Source organism: Haemaphysalis longicornis, unplaced genomic scaffold (assembly GCF_048455015.1).
Source record: "Haemaphysalis longicornis isolate Haplotype H1 unplaced genomic scaffold, Haemaphysalis longicornis Haplotype H1 scaffold_1, whole genome shotgun sequence".
Classification (NCBI taxonomy): Eukaryota; Metazoa; Arthropoda; class Arachnida; order Ixodida; family Ixodidae; genus Haemaphysalis; species Haemaphysalis longicornis.
In genome coordinates this window covers 252,031,754-252,053,730 of record NW_027526203.1, presented here as the reverse complement: position 1 = coordinate 252,053,730, position 21,977 = coordinate 252,031,754, and the positions used below count along the sequence as shown (strand labels likewise).

The 21,977-nt window shown below is 47.6% G+C and overlaps 1 protein-coding gene across 1 annotated transcript in view; it reads left to right on the top strand.

Moving 5' to 3' along the window:
• The window catches only part of Tbh (Tyramine beta hydroxylase), a 97,692-nt gene that overhangs the window by 51,772 nt on the left and 23,943 nt on the right, over positions 1-21,977 (top strand). Inside the window, exons 3-6 of the mRNA XM_077675667.1 lie at positions 16,341-16,487; positions 17,440-17,613; positions 19,042-19,128; positions 21,429-21,608. Coding sequence (XP_077531793.1) covers positions 16,341-16,487; positions 17,440-17,613; positions 19,042-19,128; positions 21,429-21,608 — 588 coding nt within the window. The remainder of the gene's footprint in view (positions 1-16,340; positions 16,488-17,439; positions 17,614-19,041; positions 19,129-21,428; positions 21,609-21,977) is intronic.

Genomic DNA, 21,977 nt, shown 5'->3' with positions numbered 1-21,977 from the left:
AGGGCGGTTTTCACTCACGGATCACAGTATAGATGGCGCGGCAAACGCGCGCTATTACCCAGCGTTCCCTGCACACCGGCGGGCCAGACGACGGGAACCATGGAGGAAAAAAAAGCTTAGGAGAGGCCCCCAGCTATCCCCGCTCATTGGCAAAAGTGTGGAGGAAGTCACGTGTTTTCGGCGGCCATTGGAAGTCGCGTTAGCAACGGCGTCCTAGCAACGGCCCACCCGCCGTCCGCCAGTCATGGAGGAAAGGCAGCGCCTGCCTTGTCGTCCGATTGCGAAGATTGCTGCTTCGCTTTGCTGCGCTGTGGTCTTGCGGAACTCTAAAAGGATGCTGCGAGTTGCGACAGCTGCGCCGATGTGAATATGTCATTTAATTTCTACTTGCAAGTGCACCTTGTACCGCGTCAAGCTTTTGCTCCGGTCGCGATCACGACGCGCCTATTGAAGTGCAGATATCGTGAACGCGGTCCCGTTGTACGCGCGGACACCCGTCAAGTAGATTTTCGGGAAGTGATACATGGTGTGCAGTGCGTAGGCGACTTGCAAACGAACGATTCGCAACTGAATTTTTTGGTTATCGCCGCTGCATGTAGTTTGCTAGGCCGGCGATGCGCGGCAGTGCCTTTGCAATTGTTACAAGGTGGATTCCCAATTGATATAATTCCATCTTCCTATTACCTTGGTGTCCGTCTGTTGACTGGAAGAGTGCTGGATCTGGAATCTGTATCTTTTTTGTGGTCTCGCTCTGGATTTCGCTTTTAAACGCTTCAGACTGCGAGGTTAGTGTATGAACGTTTTCAGCTTATCTCACCTTGAATTTATTGACACTGAGGCAAGTTGAAACTTGGCGAAAAAAAGTTTATTGACGCCACCCACCCTCTTTTTTTTTTTTTTTTTTTGCTCGATAAAACGTTTTACCTCCGCTTCCTCCTCCTCCTCCTTCGCAAAAATTCTATCGAAGGCACGCAAACAACGGTAAAAACATTCCACAATTTTTTAGCTTGAAATCTGCATGAAGTGCTGCTTACCTATATATATAGAACGGCCGTTTAATTGAATAGTCATCTCTGGGATTCAGTGAAGCTGCAACGCAAACTTGGGCGCTCTCCAGTCCGGTAGCCGCACGGCGTTCGCCCGCTGTTTGCGGCGTTCTCCATCGCTTGGGAACCTATAAACGGCGGCGATTGCTAACAAAGGATGAATGTACACCAATGTACAGCAATACTAGTCAGCGGAATGATGCATTCACCGGTGGAAAGTGACACCCGATTCCTTGGGTACCGATCGCGACTTGCAGCCTGGCACCGAGCATTGCGGCATTGTTAGAGCGAGCCGCTTCGCAAAACTGCTGCGGCCACACTGAAGGCCGTGTAACCGCGCGTTTAGGTTCACGGTCACCCGCGGCAAAACGGCCTCCTACCTGCCTATCAGCTGATTTCCGCCGGCTCGGCGCTGGCAGATGCAGACGACAAGAGAGGCGATACAGGACGGAGGAGGCGGAGAAGGCGCACCGAGAGAGAGGGAAAAAGAGTCCGCCATTCGACTTACAAAAATGGCGTTTCCGGCTGCGCTGGGTGTGACGTCAGGGCCTCTCCTAAGCTTTTCCTCCATGACGGGAACCATTCCGTCGGCTTTGTCGTCTGCTTTAGCAACGGTTGTTTCGGGCCTGTTTTGGCGCAGCTTCGCGTCCATTGCGCTCTTGTCAATCAACTTGTTCAGCACGTCCCGGGTAACCCGGACTTGACGAACTTAAGTGGTCGCACGGCAAAGATACACTAAGGATTGGTTTGCAGGGCGGGAAAACAAAATGTAGAGACCACGTACAGACATCTGGCCGCTAGAGAAAGGCTACCTTTTGCGCACCGCTTGCCAAGAATGGGACCCCGTTTTCTAAATTGGTGAATACCAATTATTCCACTGTGTTTTACCAGGTATTACAAAAGGCGAAAGGAGCAACTGGTTCTGATAAATAGCGATTATAAGAGGAATTCCCCCAGCTTTCTCGCAATTCTCCAACTTGCTAAACTAACTAGTTTAAATCGGTATAAATGGGAATCACTAAGCTCGCATGTCGAATTGCTTCGGTGTCTGCGCTTGTGTCGCGCCGTGGTGTAGCGTCGAGCTAGCACATCAGGCCGGCCAGGTTCCGCTGGCTCCCCTTCGAAAGACGCTCCTCTCCGTTTTCTTTCTGCCTACCCACGGCATGGGCCACAGCAGCGACGGCGTCGGCTGCTCTATCCCGGCCGTGACCGACGCTGCTGCGTACGAGACGCCCACCATTTTTTTATTATTTCTCAGAGACCGGCGTTAATCCTTTGCCCCCTGTTTCAGTTAGGTGACCCAATGTTGGTGCCGACATAAGCCCCGGTGGAAAACACGCCGCGGTGGCTCAGTGGATAAGGCGTTGCGCTGCTGATCCCAAGGACCCGGGTTCCATTCCCGGCCGCGACGGCCGTTTTCTTGATGGAAGCAGAAAACAAAAACGCCAGTGTGTCGAGATTTTGGCGCACCTTGAAGAACCTAAAGTGGGCTAAATGTTTCCGGAGACTTCCACCACGGCGTGCCTCGTAGCCCACGTGTAGCTTCGGGGCATAAACTACCGGAAATTTACATTTTTTTGTGTATTCTGGTGGGAACGCGTTTTGGGGTGATGGCGCAAGTTCCTGGCACGGCTGGCGCCCGCGTCTGGCGGACATGCTACCACCGATTGGGCACAGAACAAACTTCACCGCGCAGGCGCGGAACCTGCTGAAAACGCGTATTCTTTCTTTCGTGCCCGAAGTTGATCATTGTCCTCCCTTCCAAGCCACGTTACAGATTCAGCGGAGCCCTCGAATTTTGCTGCCTGAGTTCCGGGTGGCAGCAGTGGCGTATTTCCGTGGACGCCTGATGAGCACGGCTGATAGCGGACGGCTACGATCCACGGGGCAATCGAAAAATGAGCCTAATAATGCCATCGCATTAAACTATAACCAAACGAAAATAACGTTGATTAATTTGCTATTGATGGCAAAATCTAGCAACTATCTTTCGTCGCGAGGTATCACAAGCGGGAAACGTGAAACTGAAACAACAAAACTGCAGTAAAAAATCACACTGGTACATCCAGGCACGTACCCAGGATTTTTTTTCGAAGGGCGGGGGGCAACCCAAGGTAACTTTTCTATGCAAATTAGGAAAGAGGGCGAAAGTACCGGCCGTTACTGAACCAGCCCAGCGCTTCCCATATAGGCGCGAAAACTTGCATTTAGAAATGAAAACAAGTGTATCCGCATTTGTGATGGAGGCGAAAAGCGAAAACACACGTGTGTTCGCGATTTCGGCGCACGTTAAAGATCCTTACACGAAGTTTACAAAATTTAAAAAAGAACATCAGTAACTAAACTATTTACAGGAATAAATACGCGTACTGCACAGTAACTATACATTCCCTCTGCTAATGTTAAGGCATATTTCCGGAGCATCCCACACGTTATACGCAATCGAAGTCGGCAGAAACAGAAGTGCATGTAGGCACTCGAGAGTTCAGATCTCCGTGGCAAACCTCTCGAAGGAAGGAAACAATATGCTACGTAAATCGGAGATGTCATACGCCTAATTCCGTGTGTTATTACCCTAAAAGACCCTCAGAGTTCAACGTTTAGCGGTCTGCAATTCAAAGCACCAACGATTCAGAGCTTGGAAATTGCAGTATCGAGACGCACTGGAATGCAGTATATGTAGATAAAAAAAACGGTGGCAAGCGTCAGCGCGTCAGCGCTTAGCTATGGAAGTTTTGTAAAGAAGCTTGTTATTTACAGGGATGCGCCTAGTCGCTTCCTCGGCGTCGCACCGTGGCTTGTCCTGCTGTCTTTGCCCAAAGCAACGGCTCAGGATGAAAGGCGGGAATGATCTTCTCCTCCGTCCTCTCGTTCGGCCCGTTGGTGAAGTAATCTCGTTGCTATCTGCCGACACCTCGAGGATACTCCGACATCGCGAGACTACGCTATGTTAGTTGCGCCTCGTATTTTCATCCTATGTACTCGGTGTTTTATAACCTCTCTAATACAAAGAAACCGTTCACAGTCCAATGTTGAAACCGAAATTTCGCTCGGCCAAAAGTCTGGTTGGTGTCCGTCGAGATGTCCGGCCAGGGTTCATTTTCACCAATCACCCGCAGCACACCCGTCTATCTTATGTTGACCTTTGGCCACCTTGACTCCGTGTCCTTCCCCGTTCAAGCCAGCTGTTCCTGAGGTCGGTTCATAGGAATGCAGTTCGGGGTCCGTAAACCCGCTGTTGTGCATAGCAGCCATTAACCACAATGGCTGTCAATCAACAATGCTGCTGTCACTGGCTTTAGTTGACCGAAGGAATGCCGCCGGTGTTTCTTGCCACCATGCAACTGTGATGCGCGCCTTCACTTTGTCACCCTGCCATATAGTCGGGCTTGATAACGTTCTTGTGCTTCATTTGTGAGCGATTCTTCTTGTCCAGACGGACGCGCCGACTGTGGAACAGGGCTGTTGTACTCCCACGGTAACTTTCCCTAAGCGGGCGTAACAGTCGTTAGAGGTGCCGGGCGATGGGGTCAAGCCTCCCCTCGCGCCACTCCGCTCGTGGCCATCCGGCTCCAAGCCTTTGTGTCGCCTTGGCTTGTTCTGCGAGCGCTGCACATGTGCGCGAGCCGGACGTTGGAAAGCCTTCCGTAGAGAAACACTACAGCGGGTTTCTCTGCGGCTAGCAGACTTCTTACCGACAAACGCAAAAGCAGCATTTCCACGAAAACTAGCGAAAAACACGCTGTGAGTTCGGCTCAGGGAAGGAAACGGTTGAGCCACAAACACCAGGCATGGGCGACGTACAGTATCCGCCAACACCACGGCGCGCTAGGACGGAGGGATTTGTTGAATGCAGACAAAATTTTTTCCCCACCAAAGCATATGCGACCCCGCCGCCGAAACCGCCACTCTGGCGAAACAAGCGATAAGTTGCTGCTGTTCGAGAGGACCCGAGCACCGATTGCAGACGAACAGGGTAAAGGGGGTGCAGCGAATGGCAAGTGGCAGGCCGGCAGCAGAGCACGAAGCCAGTGTACAGCGGTACTGGCTTGCGTGTAAACGGAGGAAACAAACCTCGCCTGTATTTTTTTTTTTAGTCCCACATTGACCACCAAATGAGGCGTCTTTTTGTTTTCGAAATGAACCTAATCCACCAACCAAAACTAAATCAGATAAAACAGCACCGCCAAAAAAATCCCGGCCACTTTCCCCTAGAAAAAATGTGGCAAGAAAATGGTTGAGACAACGCCCTGCAAACGTGTACGCATATGTTACTTCGTATGGAAAGTGAGCCAGACCCAGCTGTGGCACGGGTAAAAATGAGCCAAATTCATTTGCCCGATGGGATTTCACTTCTGGTGTGGCTGTTGGGGCTGTTTTGTAAGTGTTTTCATCATTTTTTTCGCTTTTGAGAGCTGGCTTATCATGAGTTCAGAGAGCAATGAGGAAATCGGCGAATGATCTGCCGCCACACGTCTACGATAACGTGAACCGAAGTGAACGAAATAAAACTGAGAGATGTGATACTACCATTTTATCCGGTCTCCCTCGTCCTTACGGAGTACATCTGGTCATTATTATTGTTATCACTCCCATATTTCCCATCTACGTACCTAACAAATTAGCTGCCGCTTACAAGCCATGGCAAATCCCCCTTCTCTGTGTGTACGAGCCACTTCGTTAAGGTGAAGAAGATGATATGAGCAGGCTTGTGAAGCGTTTAGGACATTTATGGCAAGGCAATGAAAAGCTTCATGAGTGTCGTCAGGCGTGCCCAAAAAAGTACCCTACGGAACCATTTGAAAAGAGCTGCTAATGCTGCCAAGAGGACTCACCGGCTCTTCATGCATACTTTCACTGTTCTTCAAGCTCTGTTACGTGTTTATTGCCTTTTTTACTTAAAACTCTATCGTAGCATTCTTGAAAGTCAATTGCAATAAAGTTTTCATAAGAATGCCGCACCAATTTGTCTGTTTCAACCGAGTACGAGCCAAATCCGAATTATCCTAATATCGCTCAAATTCTCCGCATAATTGTTAATTACTTGTCGCTATAGGTTTCCCCTAACTGACATGTCAACCATGTCATTTAATAGTTTTGACAGCATTGCATTTAGGTCCGGTTCCCAACTTTCGTTTTTTCTCCTCAAATTCTCCTTAGAAAAAACGCCTCAAATAGCTATCAAGCCCAGGATTTATATGGCGGCGCTTTATAATGCATGCGAGGGGTAAAGAGAGGTGGCGGGGGAAGGGGGTGGGGGTATGGCCCAAAAAATTTCGGGGGGAGCATGGGCCCCCCAGGCCCACCATCTGGGTACGTCCTTGGGTACATCTAATCCAGCATCATCACGCCATTAACTCAGAAACAAGAAAAAATTAAACACTGAAAATGAAATCCCCACCCACTAAGACCCGCTTAATCCAGCGCCTTTACGCGCGTAAGGCAAAAAAGCATAAAGCAGAATCCCGCTCTCACAGTTGACGTCCGCTTTCAATGCAACCAGAGGAACGCAAGGTAGGTGAAAATGAGAAGCGTTCTGAGAATGATTACGCTCCAGTAGACAAATCTCACAGTTCCTGAAAGGCTTTTTTTTTTTTTTCAGTTGCTCCCTATAAATTGGAAACCTAGCGGACATCTATATTTAGACGATTATTACATGTGTTTTACTTCCATAATTACACCTTCTTGTGCTAGTTCAATGCCTTAGAATTTTTGCATTAGGTACAAATTGCGCTGAGGTACATAAAAATGCTTAATAAGCCTTAAAATAGTTGACATAGCTTTGACAAGTGCTGCCCAAATAAATTTACCTGAATCTACGCAGGATGAGTTACGGCAGGCGTTTTGTGGCAAGCGTGAGCAATCAGAAAATTAGGAAGCTCTTTCAGATCGGACCAATAGCCGGTGAGCCGTTTTCCCCGCAACAAGCACTCATATGTGGGGAGTGCCGCACGTGCGTTCAGACGCGAGTGTGGCGAATGGCGCTGCTTGCTCGTGAGGCGCGGAATGTCCGGACACTTCGGTTGCCACTTTGATTTGAATAGTGTAGAAGTTGCTGTTGTAAACACGTTTTGTTTGCGCTACTGCGTAAAAATCGCAATACCTTACTAACACCTGAATTCCGAGTGTGCAAGGATGTTTTCGATGCGAGCCTGGCTTTCGGGGCTTTATAAGGTCTCTGAACTGTAAGAGGATAGCTTGCAGGTTTATCTGCGACAAGATGTATGAACGCCTAAAAACATGCTTCTACTGCCCCGGACTCGTTTCCAATTACTCGCAACTGGCTGAAAAGTGGGGAGGCTCACCCTTGTAAGATAGTGAAGAAAGAAAACATGTATTGGGGAGCCGGCTCTCTTTCTAACCGGAGGAAGAGGTTGAGAAGGTGGGAGGGAGGTCTTTGGTGGCTTGAAGTGAAGAGAGTTACCAATAAAAAATTGCTTCAAACGCAAGCTTTCGTACTTACATACGCAGGCCAGGGATCGAACAAGAGCGGTTATATAAATCTGCCCTGTGTATACTCGAATGCAGACTTGTTTGCTCGCTTCGTTGGTCACTGGCTTGCTCTATCGGAATATACATTTTAGATCATCATGCATTCGTGGACTTTTTCATTAAAGACTGAGCTGACACTTCGTTCGACGTTGCAGATACCTCCAGAACGGCAAAATGTACAACGCACATCGCACGAACTCGTTCTGGGCGCGCTGTGTGCGTGTACCCTTTGTAATCATGTGGCTGTTTTAATTTATTGAAAACAGCTCTTTGCGACATGGCAACTTTATACAAGGAAATCTTTACTAAACGTGTATACGACAACTGTTTTAAAAGAACCCTTCCTACGACATTGCTATTTTTTTACCCGGCCGCCCTAGTTTAGATATCCTTACACGCGAATATCTGCAAAGAATGTGCCTTGCAACACGTTCACATGCCAATGTCTTGCCACAAGTCTGCAGTGGCTTATTAAGCACCCCGCATTTAAAATTCACCCCTGGATGTTAACCGCCCAACAGACATTTTTAGACATCATTTGTTTGTTTCGCTTTTTTTTTCAGAGCTTTGGTGTCATGCAAGGAAATATCTATTGCTAGTTAGTCTTATTACTGGATTTTTCGAGTCGTGCAAAAATATATCTTTTGTTTATTTGAATTTTCTGCAGAGCTCGAACCTCGTCCAAAATTGTAAATATGTTTGCTACATGCAAAAGCCTTACGCACACACACACACACACACACACACACACACTGCATGCGTGTGTGAGTGTTTGCGTCCGTGTGTGCGCTGTGCGCCATAAGGAAATACAGTCGAGACACCACCACCTGGCACCTGGCGAGCTCTTCGCATCAGCAGCACGCTCCCGGGGATTCGTAGCAAGCGGTCAGCACAAACCCAGGAGGTTGCTGGCCTGCTGCACGACGAGACGGCCGGCCTCCTGCAGCTCTGCACAGACGGCTCCGTGCAACCGTCCATGGGAAGAGGTGGAGCCGCCTGCACCGCCATGGAGCTTGACACCTGCAGTCGAGTGTGCTGCCTTCCCTTCCCGCCTCCTGCACCCATGCAGAGCTGGTCGGGATGCACCTTGCTGCAGACCTGCTCCTGGAGAAGGGCAACCAGATTCAGGGGGCCGTCATCTTCACCGACGTCAGCAGGGACGCCCGCTCCATACTCCTCGCATACGGCTCGATTGCTGCAATGTGGCAGCCCGCTTGCACCGACAAGGCCGCCGGTCGTCGCCCACGTGCGCTGACTGCCCAGAGCCCGAGACCCTGGAGCACCTGCTCTGCTCCTGCCGCCAGCACGATGCCCCGAGAGCAGAGCTTCGGGCCGCACTCCAGCCAAGAAAATGAGTGTCGTGAAGTGTTTTTTGAGCACGCGTCACGTTCTAACGCGAGGCGTTGGAAAATGAGTGCCCAGTGTTTTAGTACCGTGACTACATGATGCTACTACTACGACGACGACACATGCCGACAGCCCGATCCCCTAAGGGTCTTGGCCCCTAAAAAGCAGTCGATAAAAGAAAACAGCGGGAGCAGAGCCCACATGCCGTGTCATGCCTCCACATGTGTCACGTTGAGGTCCCACTCTCGTTCGTATTCTTCCCCGCTTCGTTGCCGTTATTGTGGAACGGAACAGGCCGACTCGTTGCTGCTAACTCTTCGAAGGAAAACTAGTCATACGTGGACTGGTCAAAAGGGGCATCTGGTTCTAGGGGATCCCGTACTAGAGAAACTGGTACGTAGCACCGACCTTCTCGTTCATGGAAATTTCGTCTCGCAGTTCTATTTTTGGCGGATGTCGAGGAGAAGCGCACGGGGGGAGAGAGAGAGAGATAAAGACATTTATTCGGTGAAATCCGGCACCGGGGGGTGCGTCACGCAGGACTCCGCCCCGTCCGTGGAGTCCCCGAAAGGACCGGGCTGGATGACTAATGTGCCTGGGGAGACCGGGCGTGAGGGGCATTACAGCCACCACCTTGGTGACTGCCCGATCCGCCTCGTTTCTGTCTAGCCAGGGCTAGCTCCAGCTGCTGGATCACCGTCCGTTGCGCACTGAGGTCCGTAGAGTTGAGCGCGCACTGCACATTCGGGGGGAGCACCCGCGGGTACCCCTGAGTTTCGTGTTCTACACATCCCCACATTACGTGTGGTAAGTCTGCTAGCACCAGTTCACACACACAGCACGTGTCACTTGCGTAGTATCCTGGACACACATAACGCGCCAACGCCGGCGTAATCACTGTGTTTGTCTGTAGTTGACGATAAAGCACTCCCTCGGTACGGGTGAGGAGTGGGTGTGGCTGCACTGTCTTCCTCCGTTGCTCCCGATGCCAGGCGAGTACGTCTCCATAGTTCAGGATTGGGTGCATTTCATTGGAGCTGTCGCAGTCAGTCTCATTTCCCTCCGCCCGCGACGTAAGAGGTTCGGCAGTCGCTACACGGTGTGCGAGCTCTCTTGGTAGTTCGTGGGTTGGCCTCTCCGTTCGTTTGTTTGCAGGTGGTGGTTGAAATTAACTTTTCGGTTTTAACACAAGTTTCGCTTTCCATTTTTTATTTTTCTTCTCCTTCTAAAGAAATTGACCTACTTTTTTTTTTGCGGAGTTGGGAGTCGCCCTTTTTACCTATCTTCAGTTTCTCTGCTTTCGTTATTGAACCAGTAGTTATAGGAGCTAAACGAAGTGATGTTTTCATGTTTCGGAGGTGGCACGCATGACAAAAGCATGGTAGAATCTGTGGGATGCGTGTAACAACACCCATCCCACAGATCATTTTAACAACAAGAATAATGAAACTAAAGTTACCCAGTTGAGCTACTGTTGGCAAAACCTGACAATTATCGTTGGTGAGAAGACAAAAAACAAAAAGATCAACATACCAAAAACCAAAATGGGCTGAACCAAATCGTAAAGGTCTACTCAATACAGCTCTGTTGTCCCCCCATTACCTAGAAATAAAAGTGTGAAGTTAAAAAAATAGAGAAAAGGCAAACAAAATCTAATATACCTAGTGTCCTAATGCGATTACCTGAACGAACCACACAAAAAACCAACAAAATGAGCTGTCTGGTCTGACATGTTCCTCCAAGACCATCCGGGGAACGTTAGGTAAAAAAGGGTGTAAGAATGTTTACACACAAGTAGAGAATTGTATGAATTCCTGTATTCTTTTCATTTGTACATGACTGACGAAAAACAGAAATTACGACGAGTTGAGCCAGTGTCCAGTTTCTCTATATGTTACTAGTGTGCCTAGTGCGAGATGGCCTATGACGACTTGCCCTATTTGACGAGTTCACCTATGATTAGTTGGCTGTGACGAGTTCACTTGTGACGAGTTCTCCTAGACCCATCGTGCAGATGTCCGGGACTATACTTTTTCCTGGACTGTTGAAGTGCACAACATGCCTTCGCGGATCCAGTGTGAAATGACCTCGAGCGCCATGTCAAACATAGCGCCAGCGTTTCAAACGCAGAAGCATAGAAACTACCCTCCCTTACAATTTAGCAGTTTTTGCGTGGGCAAGCACCACAAACGAATGCGCATTTCCAGAAAATGCGGCAACCGTGTTAAAGACGTCGTATGACCATTTCTAAGTGTTCCCGGCGCCCTTTCGACGCATTCCGACAGCGTACAGGGAAGTCATGGGATGTGGGTTGCGTAAGCGGCAGACGCGGGAAGCCATCCTACCGCAATGAATTTTCCCTCGGTCCGAGAATGAATGGGCGTTCATATCCTGCCAAAGATGGGGCACCTATATTGCTGCGCCCGCTCCTCCACCCTCCGGGCCCACTGAGCTCGCACGCACACCTTCGCGCGGCGTGAAAGCGTTCCCGCGCGGCCATCGACTGCTCCATAGGCACGCCGCTGTCCCTCGGCCGCATTCCCTATTATTCTTCACCACCTCGCCCGGTCGCACCTCTTTCACCGGTGCCTTGCCGGGTCCGTCGCGGTGATTATGACACGGCAGGGGGACAAAAACAAGAGTGAAGAGTCGACAAAAGAGCGAAGTGGTCAATGAAAGTGCTGGCTTCCAGAAGAACCCTAAATTATGCGTAGACATCCCAGTAGGACGTGAAACAAGAAAAAATGACGGACAGTCTCAGGAAAGCAGTATACATGCAGCGCTTGTCAGGAAAGTTCTAGAGACAGAGAGAGATAGAATCAAATAAAAGCGTCCTGAGGACAAAAGACGCCTGGCTGTTCTTTTCAGCGTGCACGGTTATTCAATATCTGTGCCGCTGGAAACCTTCCTTCGCGCTACCCGGTGCGCTTCCTAGTGGACTCCCGAGTTCCGCCGGGGACGGGAGTCGATTATGTCGTCGAGACGACGTGGTCGCTAACACAGTTATGCTAAACAAAGCGAAGCATTGACTTTTATTCGCGCTTTCAGCTTGCATTTTCCGCAGGAATGAAATGAGGTGGGCCCGAAGACTGACTAGTAACTAAAAAATTAGAAAAACAACGCGGAAGAGCTTTTTCACTTTGTTAATTATTTCTTTAATGTAGCACGTATATTTCTTCTTCAATAATGCGGCGCTATTGTATGCGCCAAATTTCTTTACGTCAGTTGTTTTCTCCCTAGCCTAAAGAATTGCGATTTTGTCCTCAAATTATACGCGAATAAAAATGTATGAATGGCCCAAGATTTCCGAAACAGATTGTTCTACATTGCGAGAAACTGCAAGCGTTTCTACGCCCGAAATGTGCTTCGTCTTTTTTCCAGCGCCTATTACAGGATATTACTTAGAAAAACAGCGCTAAAAACGAAGCGACAGGAAGAAAAGACAAACACTGCGCTGAACTGCCAACTGAGTTTTATTTAGATGAACAACGAATGAATATACAGGGTGGTCAAAGTTACGCCGACAGGTTTTATTAAAATTGATCTCTTAAATGTACGTGAAGACCACCTCTAGAGTGAGGTTATGCGCCCAGGGGGCCACAGAATGAGGTGATGACTATTGATGTCGGGGGCTTAATTACTAAAATTGAATAACTAACTTTTTAGTGGCTGCATGAAACAGGAATGTTTGTATGGAAAGGGTAGACGCAATCGTGTTTCTACGCAGTTTCATTTCGCAGAATTCTTCTAGCGCATCCGTGCTCCGAGATATCAAACTGCGAAGTTTAATTGCCGCTCGCATGATTACGCGTGCAAGACACACACACATATATATATATATATATGTATATATATATATATATATATATATATATATATATATATATATATATATATATATATATATATATATATATATATATATATATATCGTGAAAAAATAATGCCCGCCGGGTGGGATCCGAACCCACGACCTCCAGAATACCGGTCTGGTGCGGGTGGGGCTGGCGACCAACCCCAAGTCCAGGAAACAAAAAATACCTTAACATAAATACCCGAGAAAGTGGTAGGGAAGCAGCCCCGCCGGTAGCGTGGTGGTTATCGCACCAGACCGGTATTCTGGAGGTCGTGGGTTCGGATCCCACCCGGCGGGCATTTTATCACCACTTTCTTTCTGACTCAAAAAATTCTTCATCTATTTCTAAGACCCACCCCAACCTCCCCTTTGCTTTCCGAGGTTTTCTTGACTGCCAACCCTTATTTTCGGTCTTATTTTACCGAGCCCCTCTTTTCCCATTTCTGATTCGCTACATGCATAGCGAGGGCCTCTGTTCTGGCAGTCTTGGTGCCAAAGGAAGCTTAAGAGGGTTCAACGCTGGTCGACCACTCTTGACATGTCGTAGACACTCGAGTCACGTCCCGGGGGTTAAAAAGAAGGTCCCCTTCACCCCTAGTAGTCCGAGTGGCGCTGGCTACCACCCCCAAGTGCAGGAAATAAAAAATACCTTAACATAAATACCCGAGAAGGTGGAGGCTAAAGTAGCCCCGCCGGTAGCGTAGTGGTTATCGCACCAGACCGGTATTCTGGAGGTCGTGGGTTCGGATCCCACCCGGCGGGCATTTTATCACCACTTTCTTTCTGACTCAAAAAATTCTTCATCTATTTCTAAGACCCACCACAACCACCCCTTTGCTTTCCGAGGTTTTCTTGACTGCCAACCCTTACTTTCTGTCTTATTTCACCGAGCCCCTCGTTTCCCATTTCTAATTCGCTATATATATATATATATATATATATATATATATATATATATATATATATATATATATATATATATATATATATATATATATATATAGTAAGGAAATGAGGGGCTCGTTGAGGAAATACAGAAAGATAGGTCGGCAGTCTACAACGCCAAAGGAGGCATAGGGGTGTGGTTAGGCTCTTTTTTTTTTACTACGGTTAATGAAGTTAACATTTTTTTTAATATACGGAAGAAAGAAAGAAAAACACGCGCCCAGAGTGGGGACCCAAAGGCGTGGGTTCGGTCCCCACTCTGGGCGCGTGTTTTTCTTTCTTTCTTTCTTCCGTATATTAAAAAAAATGTTAACCTCATTAACCGTAGTAAAAAAAGAGCCTAACCACACCCCTATGCCTCCTTTGGCGTTGTAGACTGCCGACCTATCTTTCTGTATGTGTGTGTGTGCGTGCGTGCACGCGCGCGTGCGCGCGCTGAAGCCAATAGCCCGCAGAGAAGGCTTAGGGGATGTAGTTCACTATTTTTTGTGTTAAACTAGGTTTATTTTTTTAAACATTTGAAAGAAAAAAGAAATAAAGTGAAGAAAAGCATGCTCGCCGTGTGGGACCCGAACCCACGACCTTCGGAATGCGCGTCAGATGCCACATCAACTAGGCTTCCGGAGAGGCTGTGCTGCCCTAGCTCCGCTTGCTTGTGTGTTTATGCGAATGCACCCTACTCTTGTGGGGTGATAACCGGCTCCGCTCCGACAACTAGGGGTGAAGGTTACCTTTTTAACCCCCGTATTGTTACTCGTGCGTCTTCGGCGTGTCGAGAGTGCCAACTAGTGGGCAACCCTCGCGTGCTACCTACGGCGCCATGACTGCCAGCACCGATGCCATCGCTATGCCTGTAGCGAATCAGATTTTGTAAGAAGGGCTCGTGGAAGGAACACAGAAGGGAAAGCCTTGGTGTTCTTGGCTTTCCTTCCTTTATTTTCCAACTTTTCCAGCCAGCCAGCCGCCTTGTGAGAGAACAATTCACCCACCCGCCCGTCACTGGCCTCTAGTAAGGCCCTAGAGCTTTCAGGGTCGTAGAGTAGACAACATTTTTCTAGCCAAAGTAGCTTCTTATTGGCAGACTCTACACTTTGATCGCAAAGATTGGCTACTCAAGTGCATTGCGGTGAAGCAGGTCTTCGAGTTTTTCGAAGGGTGTTGGAGTTACCCGAAGGACTTGTTAAGCGAGCCTTTTAATTAAGTGTCTATCAGAAACCAAGCAAATGTTTCGCACTCGTTCGGCTCCCACTAATTAAGGTATTTCGGCTTACTGGCTGTCTACTGTACTGCCTTTCCATTTTAGCGGCCATATTGAATATGAATCTATTGAATATGAAGGCCATATTGAATATGGGGCCCTCTTCATATTGAACTTATTGAACTTATATCGGGCCATCTTCATATTGAACATATTGAACTTATCGGGGCCCTCCTTCATATTCAATATGGCCTGGTTTTAGTGCGAAAACACTATGACCAACCTCGGCCGATTTCACGGATGAAAAAATTGTTCACTCAGGAAGCCGTCCGTATTTTCCAATTTATAACTCATTCTCGCATAGGTTGATTCACAGCAGAGGGAGTGGGTGACGCGAGTATGCGACAGCCCGAAGTTGGGACTAGTATAGCGTCACGCTTGAGGTCCAACGTCGTTAACCAGTACCCGCAGCATTGTGTACCGTGAGTGAGACTTGCTTGGCACGCAGTAAGGTTCAACTTGAAGATTGCCATGAGTTACGCCTAAACATAAGACATTAGGCCTAACGTCACGCTTCGAGGTGTATCGTCGTCAACCGGTACTCATTGGGAAAAAAAAACGTCTGGCTCCGGGTACCAGTTGACGTCGCAAGATCTCAAAGCAGAGTTTTAGGACTGAGCTCCGTCTTATACCCCACAGTTGCTGCTGTTCCAGCAAAATGATACATGCGCACATACCCATAGCGCAACGCTTTGGTAAACAGTAACGCGTGCATGCTGCTGCCGCGCGCGTTGCCGCTGACGCTACCGGCCGCGGTGCATGATGGGACATGCACTCAATGAACCAATCAGTGAATTACTTAGAGCGCGACCACTACGAGGGCCGACCGCAAGAAATCTGCGCGCGTACTCTGAAGCCTGCGCGTACTCTGTGGCTGCCCCCACACAGAGCACGTACCGTGTATTAGACAAGCAGGTGTATAGTGCTTTCGCTCAATATTTTGTGGTTCGCGCAGCCAAACCGTCATTCACTGTTTTGTGGCCTGTCCATCAGTACAGTGCTGACGTGATCCTGCTCCCAATTTCCGCGATGTTGCGTGCAAGTGATGCGAGAAACCCGCAACTGCGCAGATGCGAAGGAATATCTCCCCATGCTGGTGCTTTTAAATTTATGGAAATTATTGTACTTAAGAGTCGTAACACATACAACACTTATCGGGCGTTCTTTCTGGACGAAATGTCACTTGCAACTGTCGGTCTCACGGGACATAAACCTTTGGTAATGGCTGTACGTTCGTACAGGCAGAAACCGGGCAGTAAAAAAACTTTGTTAAAAACACTCGGACTGTCTATATTACGAATAGCTTCAATTATTGTCTGCACGCTGAATGCTAAACCTAACTTGAAAAAGGCGACTGCTGCGTATGCCTCCTGACGTATTGTTCGCCTCTATGCAGGACGGCTGGACCGACGAAGCAGGATATGTGGCCGTGGACGACCAGAACGACTGCGTGCTGGGGAGTCTCAAGCGCAAGGGCTCCACGGTCCGCTTCCTGCTAACGCGGAAATTCGACACCTGCGACAGCCACGACTACGTCATAGAGGTGCGATACGTGACGCATAGAATCAACGTGCGTGATGCCCAGCGCAGCCATTCGGGGAAGGGGTGGCTGGCATGTATCCCAAGCAAACGCTAACACGCCATAATGATTGGCATGCACTAGCTTTGATTTTACATTGATCAACCACACTTAACAGTGTGGCTGCAGGCACTTTTAGTCAACTTTCAACTGGTTCTATCTTTCCCGTGTTAAATGATGTGTCTTCAATCGACGGGCTCTGAGAATCCTTCTTTTGAAACTCAGAACATTGTTAATATGAGTCACCAGCTCTGTCTGCTTTCACTAAGTTGCGAAGATTGATTTTGCCTACTTTGTTGTGAAGATCGATTTTGTAGGCCTACTGTTTCAACGTGTGAAACTGACTTCCCCGAAGAACTGCCCGTTATGTATACAAAGTGGGGCTGTTCGAAATGAGCTGATCCGTAGTCAATACGAGCTCTCAAAGTCGTGAGCAAATATGTAGCTATTAATGAGGTGTTGGGTTTTTCGCCTCTCAAAATATGCGCGGCCATTCATCGACGAGGTGAAGGAAGTAAAGCTTAAGGGTCTTGAATATTTCAAACAACGCCTTGATTTGGTTCAGTATGCCCTTGCAAATGCTCATTAAGCTCTTGTCAACTTTTTTACTTATGCACTTGACACGCGGCCTCAAAAGGTCAGAAACTCTTCAGCTGGGGCGGAAGCGAAGCCAGGGTTTGATTATCCGCTATCCTCCACGCACATTCGCCCGTTCGGTGTGCCGGGGGTGAGTACCTTAACATTGTAATCCCTGCGGCCCGAAGGCGAATGCCGCGTGATGCTGGTACACTCCCTTTTCGGTGTTACGCTGCCTTTGTCTTGTTCGGCTGAGTACAACTTATAGAAAGCATCCCAATGCTCCACTGCTCCGTTTATCCCGAAGACTTTATGGTCTTGTGCACGTTGTCGACCGCAGGATGGCACCGTGCACCTGGTGTACGCAACCGGCCCGGGGCCCCTTCGACGCCTGGAGGGCCTGCGGCTGACACGCGCTCAGCACGGCTTTCAAAGGGCACAACTGCTCAAGGTCATGGAGGAACCACCCCCCTTTCCGAGTGACACCAAGTTCGCCGATTTTCTGAATGACAAGGCAAGCTTGGGAAAGAAGGGCTGCTTGGACCACGTACGGCCCTCAGTTTTTATGACGAGTAAAAAAAAGTAAACTTCTTAAGGTAAATGATATCTATTCAAGGAGGGTTGCAGTCAATTTGCCTGCTTCTGCTTAACTGTACGAGAGACTTACTTTGATTGCTGTGCTTCTCTCTTGACGAAAATTTGCGCTGTAATCTTTGACTCTCTGTGGCGTTGCGAGATCTTCACAGCTGAAGATTATCTGGTTTGGGGCGGCCAGTTTCTGGGTAGTGAACTACCAAGAAACAATAGACAACTTAAACAGAGAGACAGTGGTGGGGCGAAAAATTTAGGCGAGGCCCCATAAAGTGAACAGGTTTCTCGGGGGGGGGGGGGGGGGGGGGGGACCCAATTTTTGAATTCATTGGCATCCACAAGCTGAACTTATTGCCGAATCCATTGCCGAACTTATCACTTCACCAACACAACCAAATCTGGTGTTCCGAAATATTTCGTGATTACTAAATTTCGCAAGAAATATGGCAAAAAAAAATGAAAATGTCGCTTCTTTATTTGGACATTCATTTATTTCCACCTTGATATGGTTTTTAAGTGCGCTTGCCAATCCCGTCGTGAGCTTTAAAGGCAAGTTTTTCTTCAAATATTTCACATACAAAAAACAGAGTGAGCCAATATTTTTGCTTTAAAAGATTTGATATTTCGGGAAAAATTTTCGCGAAACCTATTTTTCATGAAATGAAGGCGATTCGAGTAATACGCGAAAATTAGTCCCTCAGGGAACTTACGCCGCCTACAATACTTGCCCAAATTCCTCATGGGCCTGTCCAGCGTGCCTCTTTGTTCCCAGGAGCAGGTGGATTTCGGTTTTGCTCTCAAAGGCCATTTTGTTAAAAATTAGGGTTACGCGGATATGAGCAGCGATTCCGGCCACAATTTCCTTGAACAACAAAGTATTCTGGGAAATCTGGAGAACTTCGTTAGTAGTAGCATGCACCTGCATTTAGGTCGATGACAATATTTTTCCTCGCGAAACAGATGGCAGTGACAATTCCACGCAGAAGTTTGGGCTAGCTGGTGATAAGAGAACTTCGACACTGTAACAAGCCCAAAAGAACACGAACACGATGAAGGGGCTCATCGAGAGAGCGGGCGCTCGCCCGTCCTGCCTAGGTGCTCTTTTTCATGTTCGCGTTCTTTAGTACTTGTTGTAACGTAGGTGGCAGCGAGCATCGCTTTCCGCTCCCACCATGCGCAGTTACACTTGCGACCTCTCAGGAGCGCGAGTGTGATAGCTGATCCTTAATTACGCCGTCTAACCTAAGGAACTCTTTGATCTGATGCACTTTCAAGTGGTAAGCAGGAAATATACATTTGCATGTTTGGGGCATAGGCCCAATATAAGTTCATATTTGTTCTATGTTCTTAGGTAAACGTTCCAAGCCAAGAAACGACCTACTGGTGCCGGCTGCTCAAGCTTCCAGCAGACTTTGCATACAAGAAGCACGTCATTCGAGTAAGACCCCTTTTTACTTTTAAAAATTACCATTTTTCGAGCGCTGAATGTTTTTTAAGCTCTAGGCTTGCTCAATGCCGGTTATTCTGAGTCTATTTGCGCTGAACCGCTAAGCTTATTTCAAATCCAATCGAATTTATTTGACATCGGTTCACTTGAAGATGTTTGTAGCAATACGAAAAGGTCTCGAAGTATTCAGCTTAGCAAGGGCTTGTAAGTCTACACCGAATACTTAAAGACAAAAACAATTGAATGACACAAGGTATTTAAAATAACACGTACTTTGATAATAAGATAATAATACGTAATTTGTACGTGTAATACAACTAAATTAGTTCATTACAACGCAACGAGAACAATAATGTAGCCATAGACACAGGAGTACAAAAATGAGTAAAGAATACAATATAAATACAAATGAACCGGATAACCGAATAAGAATCACTGAAGCAGTGTACAGAGGCGTCTTTTTTATTATATATTTTTCTAGAAGACATGTATTCACATTGAATTTGCGAAATTGTTATACAGTTGTGTTCAGTAGTTTTGGTAACGTATAATGCAAGATCCGAAATCCATAGTCAGTACGTTCTCTAGCCAATTTTCGTTGTGTGGCATGTAGAATTTGTTAGTATTTCTTGTTAGGTGGAACAGTCACTTGAAATTATTAACAAACTTTTTTTACCACCGGAACGCACCTTAATAAAAACTCATGTCAAGATGTGAAGAACTTATTCCGTGTGGACATCATCACACCAGTTCTTTATAATGCGGTCATCTTTTTTGTAGAATAAAAATATTTTTTGCTCGACGTACCTGTATGACCCGAAACTACGTGAAAATATATGCAGATACGATAAAAATGGAGAAATATAGAATATTTATTCAGTGCTTCTCGGCAAAAAATGACGTTTCCAGAATACCATGCATTGACTTATGAAAGTTTGCTAGTTATTCAAAAAACTGTGGTTGATTCCTTTGTCATAGGAATCGGTAAAATACGAAAGTGAAATGTGCAGCGAAATGTGCATTATTTGCGGGTCAGCGGCTGTCTTGTGGGTGTGCTTGGCGAGCAACGTCCTGCTGGCTGGTAGCTTCGGGAAAGGTGTCCTGGCGTAAGTTCCATGACGGATATGACGTCAGTGAAATCTTAGTGTACCCCGGCATAAAGCACTTTCGTGTTAAAGTATAAAACCCGAAAGCGAACAACCCTAAGTATAACGTACTATTTAGTACGAAAGGTTGCTTCTCCGCAAGAAGACCCTGTGTGCAGGGGTACACTCTTTACAGGCCGCTTGCTTCGCTGTACTGGCGTCATTTCCGTGACGGATATGAGGTCAGTCAAATCTTTGTGTATCCAGGCATAAAACAGTTTCCTGTTGAAATGACTCCCAACCTTTTACTTGATGTATTGTTACCAATCATGATGTTATTCTCTCATTTCTGAGCCTCAAGAGGACCGCTCTTGTTTATATATTACTAATGGCGAGCGAATTTGAAATACCCCAGTTGCGACAAATCAAAGTGGCAGCATTCAGTTATCTAAAAAATAACATGGCATCATAATCAACGTACAATACAAATTGAGCTGAATCGTCCACTATAACTGCGCCATCTATATAAATTTTAAAAAAGTAGGATCCAAATGGTACCACTTTCAGGAACCCCTAATTTTGTACACTTTGTGCAGGATCATCATAATCACCACCTATTTATGTCCATCGTTGCACAACAGCCCCTCCATAGTCTTCCAATCGCTCATACTCTGCGCTATCCGAATCCTTCATTTGCCCAAAAATTTTCTCACCGTATCCCTCCATCGTGTTATCTGTCTTGGCACACTCCTATGGTCCTTTCTCTCGGCAACCATTCTGTTACTCGGGTGCGTCTCCTCTGTGGTTACGTCCGCCAATACCCTTTGTCCATCTCCATTAGACGGTGCGCAAAAATCCACAGAGCTTGTTTAGAACTTCTCCGGGAAAACTTATCTGGATCATGGGCAGTTTTTATTACGCATAAATTTAACGGTTTGTGCACGAAGCGTATGTGGAGTGATGATAATTAAATACTTCTCCAACCACGGCAGCGAGCCATAGTTCCCACTATTCAACACAGAAACGTTTCGCTAGCTGGTGTTCTACGCTGAAATGAACATCGCTTTGGAAGGGGTGAACTAAAGACAAGTGACGAACACAGCGCTGTGTTTTTCGCTCCTCTGTTGGCCGAGGAGCGAAGAACCCCTTTGGTCTGTGCCGTGTTCCTCGACTGACCTTTTCCCCGCATATGCACCGCGGGCGCAGTACGAAGCAAACATCCAGAAAGGGAGCGAGGCTCTCGTGCACCACATGGAGCTTTTCCACTGCGAGGCGCCGGTCGATGAGGAGCTGCCGGCGTGGAACGGGCCCTGCAGCAGCCCCGACCGTCCCGAGCCGCTGGAGGTCTGCAAGAGGGTTATTGCCGCCTGGGCCATGGGAGCACCGGTACGGAAACTCGAGCGAGTTTGGCACTGTTTTTGACAGCGATGCATTCGCGTAGGCTACCTCGAATACCTGCATCGCTAACGTTTTCGACGTTATGTACATGGTTCTATCTGATCTGATCATTACAGACAGACAGACAGACAGACAGACAGACAGACAGACAGACAGACAGACAGACAGACAGACAGACAGACAGACAGACAGACAGACAGACAGACAGACAGACAGACAGACAGACAGACAGACAGACAGACAGACAGACTAATATTTTCCCCTGCTGCTCAGAAAGAAAGACTGTAGCCTTTAGAACGACATTTGTTCCCTAGAGAACCACGGCATTTTCTGGACGCACTTATGCACGAGGGATGC